The sequence below is a fragment of the Gossypium raimondii genome, chromosome 4 (genome assembly GCF_025698545.1).
Source record: "Gossypium raimondii isolate GPD5lz chromosome 4, ASM2569854v1, whole genome shotgun sequence".
Lineage (NCBI taxonomy): Eukaryota > Viridiplantae > Streptophyta > Magnoliopsida > Malvales > Malvaceae > Gossypium > Gossypium raimondii.
In genome coordinates this window covers 1,910,950-1,921,312 of record NC_068568.1, presented here as the reverse complement: position 1 = coordinate 1,921,312, position 10,363 = coordinate 1,910,950, and the positions used below count along the sequence as shown (strand labels likewise).

Genomic DNA, 10,363 nt, shown 5'->3' with positions numbered 1-10,363 from the left:
CTTTTAAATTATCTAAATTTGTTAGTTTATTATCTTAACCAACCTTATCTAAACCTAACCACTTCAATAAATTATTAAAAATTATAATTCTCGTGTTGGTCTGATAGTTAGGCTGTTCACAATTTTAAGTGTGGTTTTAATTCGAACCGCGCTAGTTACATTGCTATCAGTGCTGTTAATAATATTCAAATTTAATTAACCCAAACCTATATACTCAAACTCAAAATAATTCAAATCCATAATTAATCCAATAATTTTAAAAACCAAATTAATTCGATCCAAAACCAACCCATCCATTCCATTATGGTACAAATTCATTTTTAATTCCTCCCAAAATTTAATAATTTAGTTTTAAGTTTTGACATAAAATTTAGGGTAAGCTATACTAGTAATCACCCAACTATTAGTAAATACCTTTTTAGTCATCCAACTATAAAAGTTACAAAATAGTTATCCAACTATTTGAATTTTTTTGATCACCAGGCGTTAAATTACTAGTAGATAACTTGAAAGCTTCTAATATTGGCATAATAATAACTTTAACCTTCAACATGTATACATTGTATCAATTTAGTCTTGATTCTAAAAAATTATCCTCAATATTTATACATTGTATAATTTGGTCTTTTCTTCTTCTTCTTCTTCTTCTTCTTCTTCTTTTACAATTTTGCTTTAAATGAGAAAAGATGAAAATTATTATCTTGGATTTTAATGCTTCTATTTTTGGTATATTTCAATTAAATTCAGTTGACAAACTTTTTTTAGCTTTTAGATGAAAGAATCACTAAAAAGGTTAAGATCCACTCCATTATTTTTTCATCCATTAGTATCCTTTATGATGATCATCACCATTCATATGTGTAGGATCCAGATAGGACTCATCTATTAAATGTAAAATTAACTTGTAAATTTTTATTCAACATACATTAGATATTAATGAATGAAAAAATAATGGAATGGAGCCAAACCCAATAAAGAAAAACAAATTACTCAATGTGGAAGCATTGAGGATAATTCGACTAAATTGACACAATATATAAATGTTGAGGGTTAAAGTTGTTATTATATCAATTTTAAAATTGTCACATCATCTACTTGTCAACCATTTAACGATTAGTGACCAAAAAGAAAAACCGAATAGTTGGATAATCAATTTGTAACTTTTTATAGTTAGGTGACAAAAAAAAATTTACCATATTGTTTACCCTAAAATACTTGAATAGTAAACATACCAACTTCACTAAATGGAAAAAAAAAGACATTTATTTCTAAAATGTGTCAATACAAGAACCAATACATTAAACTATAATTGTAATAATATACAAGGAAAAAATGCAATAAAAAATACAGAACCTACAGGATTTCAAGAAGCAAAGCCCAAGCAGGATAGACCAAAAGAAGAATAATCCCAACTGTGTTTGATATTCCATGTGCCTTTGTGAATGAATTTCTGAACCCACCTGACGCCCTGACATGTTGTTGAAGTAAGTAACAAGCAATGGCAAGGCATATTATTACCCCAACCAAGCTGCTTCTTAATGTGCTTGAGAATAAGCTAGGAGCAACCACTATTAGAAGAACCAATGCTGCTGGTAATTCCAACCAATCTGCACCAAAGGTGGTCAACTAATTATCAAAACAAGACAATGTGGCCAACAAGTACCTCGAGCAACCGAGGATACAGAGCTAACAAACTAGTAACTAAGTAGATCAAGTAGACCAATGCACTGGTAGGGCCAGATGCTAGGTATAAGTTCGGCTCTCATCAGGAGCGAAGCTAAAAAATTGGTTTAGGAAGGACAAGATATGAATCATAAATTTTTGGGATTAAAACGCAATTTTACTATAGTACTAATATGTAATTTTATAAAAATTTAAGAGACTAAATGACAAATCCACTGCTACTTGTTTGCCTTTGCCCTTGGCTCTCAGTTCTAGCCATCTATACTTTTTGTTTGGTCTCTGTATTGTAGTAAAATTCTCACTTTGGCCTTTTTACTATTGTCTACATATTCCTATTTACTCAAAGCAAGACTCGTTTAGGTAATAGACCTTATTTTTTATTTAAACTCATTTTTTATCTTATATTTTTCCTCAAAACCTCTTATTTTTCGGGTGAATTTTCGGGTTTGGACGGGTAACTCGACCCATGATCAAGTCTAACTTAAACATAGGAGCGTGTCTAGAAGCGTAAGCTCCAACTCTCTCGAAGCTCACAGGGATATTCGACCCTTTGAACTTAATCTTCCGTATCCTCCCGAAACTTATATTCGAGCCAGATCCGTCATCGAGGAAGACATCGATATAGTGAAACAAGCATTATATGTACCCGGGAAACGTCTAGGGAAGAACAAGCGCAAAACAACTGCAACAAAAGCAATCCATTTTCCAATGTCTCCCCTGCAACGACCAAAATGGTTCATTAACACTTGAGGTACAAGAATGAATCGTGTTTTTGCTCAAAACATGGATTTGTTTTACCTGAAGGCGCTGAAGAGTATCCCAGGAAGACTCAAGAAAATATATGGGATTAATAGTGTTGTAAGGATATTTGTTTTCCAATGTGTTCGGTCCAAGATTAATAAGTAACTGCATTAAACCACAAGGAAGAGCATAGTAAACCATTAGAATTCCTTAACCAATTGAGGAAAAGATCGGACAAACTCGACTTAACTCGATTTGATTTTTAAAAGTCAATCTGAATATGAATTAATTCACACCCAAACGGACGAAACTTGAAACTATGCAAAGGCAAAATAATTGCAGCCTGAAATGATCAAATCTAAAACCTTAAACGACCTAAACATAAAATGATACGAACTTGTAACATTCGGGACAGGAGATGGCAAGGGCCCTGACCCTCTTAAAATGTAAAATTTCACTTTTAAACCTTTAAATTTTACAAAATTTTAATTTAGTAAATGGTAGAATTATATTCTTACCCAAAAATGATAAATTTAAAATTTATCCTTTAAAAACTATAAATATATAAATTACTAAAATCGTAAAATTATATTTTAGTTCTAATAAAAATATAAACTTGATTTTGGCTTCCACAAAATATTTTCTAGCTTCGCTCAATACCGAATAACTCTAATCTAAAACAATGTGAACTCGAAACTCAAGCTCCAACCAACTCGACTTATCCTAAAAAAGTCAACCTAAATTGAATTAATTCAAACCCAAATTGACCGAACTTGAAACTAACCTGACCCAAAACAATCCAGCTAGAACCTAAATCCGCAAATGACTTAAACTTGAAATAACCGCAACTCAAATTGATCCGAAACTTGTAAAACTCGACTCGAAAAATCCAAACCTCAAATCCGAATAACCTAATCTAAAACAAATTGAATTCAAAACAAATTCAAAAAATTTTAAACTCAAATTCATCAGAGTAAAAAACAACAGAGTATTACAGAGTATCAAACTGTTAAATCTGTATAATCCTTTAATTCATACCAAAACTCATGAACTATTATATTCAATCTAACAGCAGAAAACTACCATATATCTTAGGATTTAATTAAGCATAGAGAAAAATCTGGGAATAAAGTTATGAACAAAAGAAAGAGATAAAAAGAGAAAGTGGGCATACATGGCAGCAAAAGAAGCGATCCATTCAAGAAATGAAACCCCAAACCCCAAAGAACCCAATTTGATGGCATGATTTGCAAGCTTTTTAGCAGCAAAGACTAGCTCTTTGTAATCAGAACTGAGCTGATAAGTTGCTTCTTGCTTAGTCCTCATTGCCAAGTAACTCATCTTTTTCCAATCACTATTGATTGACAAATAGTTTCAGTGATTTACAAAAGAAAGGAAATTGGATAATAAAAAAACGAAGAAGCGAAGCTTACAAGTTATAATGGGTATGGAGACGACAAAGAGTTGACAAATGGAAAGCCTGCAAAGTGGTGACCAATGCAAAGCATACAAGTGTTATGAGGGAAAGTATTTAGGTAATTTTAGCAAAATTAGGTGCCACGTGGAGAGAAATGGTGACTTTGGATTTTTTTTGGACTATTGTACTTTTTTTAACATATAGATTTATTACACGTGGAAAGAGTATAAGCAAAGACCCAAAAAAGCTCAGGAAAAAAAAAACAAGGAATAAAGAGCTTAAGCCACGCCCAAATCCCTATCCAATGAGAGGACAAATCCTAGCCTCCCTTATCCACCGGTCACCGTCGTGAACGACGGAAGAAAGTGAGAGAGTGATTAGGGCCGTCCAAGAAAACAGAGGCTGTTGTACCCACCGTTGGTAAGTCTGCCACCAACAGGGAGTCGAAACCATGGCAAAGTCCGAAAGAGGGCCAGCACCAAGGTTTTAAGAATTAGGGTGATCATCAGTTTTTAGGACATCGGTTTAATTGATTTGTCCAATTTAATTAAATAAATTATTAAAAAAATAAAAATTTATATAAATCAGTTTAATCGATCAATTGATTCAATCTCTTATTTCGAATTAATACTTCGACTAGTTTTCGATTTGATCAACCAATTTGATTTAAAAAACAATAGCAAGCATCATCGTGGAGTCTGTCGGAACCATCGATGGAGGGGTCACGACAATGAGAATGATAACAACTAGGCAATTTAGATATGAAGCATCGAGATTAGCGTTCATCAAAGCGTAAGCTATTGAAAGTTAAGCAAATGTGGGTGGCACTCTATTGAAAGCACGAGAGACCTTGCTAGAGAGGTGTGTCTTAAGTATGATATTATTGTCCAAGTCAACTCAACCTGAAATATGAATCTAAAATTTTACCTAAACTCATTTTAAGCAGGTCTACATTTTTTTATTTAAAAAAGTATTTATATTATTTTTAATTGAATATATAATAATTTTATATATTTTATTTATTAAAATTCTATATAGTCATATTAACATTTTTTAAAGTTTAGATTATAGTAATGTTATATATTACTATAGATTTAATTTTATATGTTATAAATTCTATAATATATAAATTTTAAATAATATAAAACATTACAAACTGTCAACAACCTCTTGACCTAGTGACAAAAGCATTTGCGTTGTGACATGAAAGTTTGAGTTTAATCATTAGCAACCCCATCCCTACCCTAGTTATCAAAAACTTAAAAATAGATTAGTTTGGCTAGGCTTTAATCTTAAATGTTCAAACCCGAGCTTAGCTCATATTTTAAATGGTCATTTTTTTTGTTCAAATCTATTTTTCGAGCCCAATATTTTTACTCAAATTTTAAGGGAGCCTATAAACAGATATAGAAGAAAGTAGATAAAAACCTATAGAGATAAATAGTTGTTTTTTTTATATGACCAGATATCTTTCATGTCCATTTTATAATACATGAAGACTAATTTAAGATTAACCCTTTTAAAATATAATTTCTCTACATGAAAATGGTACATACCTAACCACCATACCCAAGTGTGCTTGATAACATAATCTTATGGTAAAAATTAAAAATTAATGTAAGGTGAATGTTAAAACTTCAAAGAGAAACTACTTGCATCAAGAGACATGGTTGCTTCACGTTGACTATATTATTGAACTCCATTTTAAAGAATGTGCAAGTACATGAAAAAAGGCAATATGTATCTACAATGTGTTGTGCACGAAAAGGGAGCTGGACGATGATGCCACAAATAACAACAGTGCACATGATCAAGGGTTGAAAGAAGGGTAGTAAACAACAAAAACAATTCTGGCCTACTTCCTATTGATCTTTGGCATAAGTCAAAAGCATATATAAAGGAAACTTACCATGAAAAGCACTGGAATTTAATCACAAAAATAGTTTAGATGCTACCTCAGCCAAATGGAAAGCATCATGCATATTGTCCGTGTTATACAAGGTTGAGATTATGGTGGTTCGTGACGGTTCATTTAAAAGGCAAAGAGTCATAGGTGGTTGTGGGTAGTCGGGGTTTTGATTCCTTAAAAGGTAAGAGTACGGGAGGAAGTAAGAAGGTAGTTGAGTGTATGGATGTAAAAAGAGAAGAGAAAGATTCAGTTTCTTAAACTTGTATATATAAAGTTTCATATCAGAGCAATAAATAAATTGATGTATGATTGGCAAGTATTATGTTCATACCAAAGAGTGTTGACACAATATATATACAAACTTCAAATGTTGTTGACTATGTATACAAACTTCAAGGTATAGGCCCATAAGCCTCGTTTCCATTGCAGGGGAAGCACAAATGGATGGTTCTCTATATATCCTACTCTCTTTGCTTTCATTGATGACACACAAACAAACCCAATGCTATGTAGCTGCCCCCACGTTCATGAGGTTGTTTTAATGGAGGCTTCGTTTCTTGGGCCACTTTGCTTTCCAAGTTTGGTGAAGAAGGCCGATTTCTAAGGTTGCAAACTTGGCCTTTTATTAGGGGAATGGACTATCTATTAGGACTAAAAGCCATTAAAATTTGACTTATTTTAGGTTAATTCATCCGACATCCTTAAACCATATTTTATGGTATACCGTTAGTAAGGTTTTTAGACTTTACAAGTAAGTTTAGTAGATTGACAAGTGCTCTATAGAGGTATAGTAAAATATTAAAACACTAAATAACTTTGATAAAAGACATATGACAATTTTTAATATCGCTTGAAATAAAAAAAAGTACACTATCAATGTACCAAATACCGACCCTTTATATTTTACATTGATTTTCAAACTTTAAAATATTCTAATTAAATTATTACGATATGATTATTATATCTATCAACCTAGCAATTCAATTAATACCATTAACCCAAGGACTTATCATCTAAAGAAAATAAATATAAAACAAATAAGTTTTCTTCTTCTTTTTTGTGCAAAATAATTTTTGAAAGTTTGACTATTGCAAATATAGTATATTTATAGGTAGAATACAAATATATTTTTAACCAATTACAATATAAAATCAAATTAGTATAAAGTATAACAGATGAAGAACCAAATTAAATCGAAAAGAATCGGATAAAACCACACATAGCATACACACAATGTCATAATAGAGACCTTTATATCACAATTGCACATTGTGGGGCTCAAACCTGAGTATTCAAGCAGAGATTGGCAAGGGCCTTGCCCCCATACCAAATGGTAGAATTGCTATTCAAGGACCTCCAATATGTTAAATGTTAAATTTAAGCATTTTAAATCTTTAGTTAAATGAAAAAACTTAAAACTTTGTTCCTCTAACTTTATACTTAACTTTAGTTTAATATGTAATATCATACATAAACTTTGATTTGGTGCAGTTATACAAATGAAGTTTAATTGTGGTTCATATGTATAAATGAAACTTTGATTTTAATCCACTTGTACACATTTAAAGAAACGAATATATATATATATATATATATATATATATTCATATTAAATTAATACAATTATTTGTGTATATAATTTATCAACATAAAATAATGTTAATTCAATGATGTTACTAGTAGGGGTTATATCAGTTTGGTTTGGTCGGATTTTTGGAATTTTTTTAATTATCCATCACAATTTAGCTGGGCTCAGTTCGATTCTCAATTTTTCCATATTAATTTTTGGTTAATGATTTTTAAAAATTGAATCAAATCAAATCAAAATCTCATGTATAAAATTACACAAAATCAAAATTCATATATAACATTATACATTGAATCAAATTTCATATATAGTTTTAATGTTTATACTTAACCAAAGTCACCATTACCATTAATAATGCATGAAAAAGATATATGAAACCCTAAATTAATCAAAGCAAATTATCTTCCTCTTATTTGTGATTGTGAGGATGAAGTGTTGATTAGTCCATGATTCTTGAATATTTTTGTTTGTTTCTAAAGTTTGAGAAGAGAAGCAAGCCATGTGTAAAAGCACTAACAATGGCTCCAATTCCTTGAAGATCAGAGAGTATGGTCCAATAATTAAGCTGCAAAAGAGAGACAGTTGTAGAGCTAAAAGTGGAGCTTCCATTGGTGCTAGGGTTATTAGGGATCTCTTCTTCTCCATCTGTGGATCAATAATAGATCAATGTTGGGACCCCATTTTTATTTTTATTTTCATTTGCTCAAGAGATATCGAAAGAGCTGTGGAATGGGTTTTTGAAGACAAAATATTTGAAGCAAAATTGTTGGGATGGGACCTAAGTTAGTGCACTAGTGAAGAGTGGCAAGAATTGTAGGGATAGTTTGTGTTGTTTAATGTTGATTTGTCTCTTTCATGTTTTCATTATTAATGTCTATTTCTAGAACAAAGAAAACATGATGGATCGGGTAGTAATACTTTATTCGTCAAATTTTGTTTTTGTCCCTGTATTATGCTCAAATTTGATATTTAACTCTCGTATTTACGTACTATTTTAATTAAAATGTTGACAATTCTTTTTTTTTTTTTATGATCAAAGTTTCCTTCAAGTTTGTTTCGTATGAACCATGAAAACTAATCTTTTTCTGGTTCATGGTTGTCTCTATTTACAATGTTGTCTCCAAAGTTCGAACCCCTAAGAATGCAATGAGCCTTACCGCTACATTTAACACTTGTAAGTAATTCTACTATCATTTTAGCTAAAATAATTAATAGTGTTAATTATTTGAAAATAATCAAATTATATCAACAAGGATTAAACCAGGGGCGAATATGAGGGGCGCAGACTTCCCAAATGGAAATTTTCTATTTAAGTCCCTTATAAAAATGATTAAATTAAAAATTAAAGTATGATAAAATTGTATTTTGTCTCCTTTCAAAAATGATAAAATTATGTTTATTCCCTTCAAAAATGATGAAATGATAAATTAATACATTATAAAATCATGTTTTGACCCCTCGAAAATTTACTATTCAATTATGCCCCCTAAATGAACTTTTAAATTCGCTCCTGGATTAAATCCCAAATTTGAGCATAGTAAAAGAGCCAAAAATTATAATTCGACCTACTTTAATATTTTTTATCAGGTCCCTGCTTTAATTCTAAATATCTATCTATATATAATATGTTTTGGCCTATATATAATATCATTCGATTAAAAATGACTTGTCTAGTTTGGAAAGCAAATAATAGTGATTGGCTGACCACCAAACAATTTTGCACCTCTTCTCTATGTTTCATCAAATGAGAGAAAAAAACTATGGCAGAAAAAGTATATGTGAGTACGTAATGTCATGGAGTTGTTCAAAAGTTGAGCAATGTGACAATCATTGAAACTAAGCCATCACTCCAAAAGGATCTTGATTGCCAAATTATGGCTAGGATTGAATCATCCCAATAAACCCCATTATGGAGATCTCTTTTAAGGTTTGAAAATGATATCAACGAACCATTAGGGTTCATCCATCACTTACTTTAGTGACAAGCAAAAAAGAAAATCTCCCTCTATGATCATCAAACATGGGTTTTCTCTTAGATTGTGACGTAGCAATATGCATTCTTTGGATTGTAATGGTTGATTCATTAGCTTATGGTATTATTATGAGAATTATTGAATGTTTGTAATATAAACATGATGTAAGATAAGTCTATCTTTCCACTAATGACGGATGAAAAGGCTAGGAACCTTCGAGAGAAGTTTCAGCTACATAACTTTGATAAAAGGTTGAAGGGTGAAGTAGAACCGTCCATAGGTTAGGCCACTCAGCTCGTCCGAAAAGTGGGAGAATTTGGGTAAAAATATAGGTCCGGAAAATGGCTTTGGACAAAAAAAAAATAAGACCCATTTAAAAATGGGATGGGCCTCGGGTAAGGTCTTTTTGGCCCGGACTTGGTCCGAATATGCAAAAAAGAAAAATTATTTTTTACTGTTTTTGTTGATATTTTCTTCTTGTTTTTTTTTCACTATCTTGCTACCATTTCACTATTATATTGCTACTATTTTATTGTTATTATTTGGATAATGTATAACTCTTGTTTTATTGTTAATTTTGTTACTATTTTAGAGGCATTTGCTTCTTAATTATTTGCACATATCTTAGTGTTATTTAAGTATACATATTTTTTTTTAAAAATTATTTTCAATTTGTTGGGAAACATTTATTTTAATGTTTTTAGTATTTTTGATGTATTATATTTTTTTTAAAATTATATAAAAAATTAATATGTGCGGGCTGGACCGGGTCCAAGTTTTAACATTTTTATATAGGTCAGGCTTGGACAAAATTTTAAGCCCATTTTTCGAGCCAGGCCTAGCAAAAGGGCCTAAAATTTTGGTTGGGCCCAACCCGACACATGAACACCTCTAGGTGAAGTCATAAAATTGTTTTAGGGGATTAGAAATGAATAAAAAATTGGCCAAAATATAATTTTACTATTATGTTAACTTGTGATTTTCTAAAAATTAAATGGACTATATAGAAAAAAAAATTCATTTTGGGAGGCCAAGGCCTGTGCAATATCAGT

General features: G+C 31.1%; 1 protein-coding gene across 1 annotated transcript; it reads right to left on the bottom strand.

The window, feature by feature from the left end:
* Window positions 1-1,241: 1,241 nt before the first annotated feature.
* Window positions 1,242-3,922, bottom strand: LOC105780848 (cold-regulated 413 plasma membrane protein 2). The gene is made up of 5 exons (XM_012605368.2): window positions 3,858-3,922; window positions 3,599-3,778; window positions 2,482-2,589; window positions 2,330-2,400; window positions 1,242-1,607 (listed from the first exon to the last, which is right to left on the bottom strand). The coding sequence occupies exons 2-5, from the start codon at window positions 3,763-3,765 to the stop codon at window positions 1,354-1,356; spliced, it is 600 nt and encodes a 199-aa protein (XP_012460822.1). The 5' UTR covers window positions 3,766-3,778; window positions 3,858-3,922; the 3' UTR covers window positions 1,242-1,353.
* Window positions 3,923-10,363: the final 6,441 nt, after the last annotated feature.

Bases quoted from the DNA above. Each gene is read 5' to 3' on its own strand.
- LOC105780848 (XM_012605368.2), bottom strand. From the start codon at position 3,765: ATGAGTTACTTGGCAATGAGGACTAAGCAAGAAGCAACTTATCAGCTC. The intron at 2,590-3,598 runs GTATGCCCACTT...GGTTTAATGCAG, and splicing joins ATCGCTTCTTTTGCTGCCAT to TTACTTATTAATCTTGGACC. The intron at 2,401-2,481 runs GTAAAACAAATC...TGGTCGTTGCAG, and splicing joins ATACTCTTCAGCGCCTTCAG to GGGAGACATTGGAAAATGGA.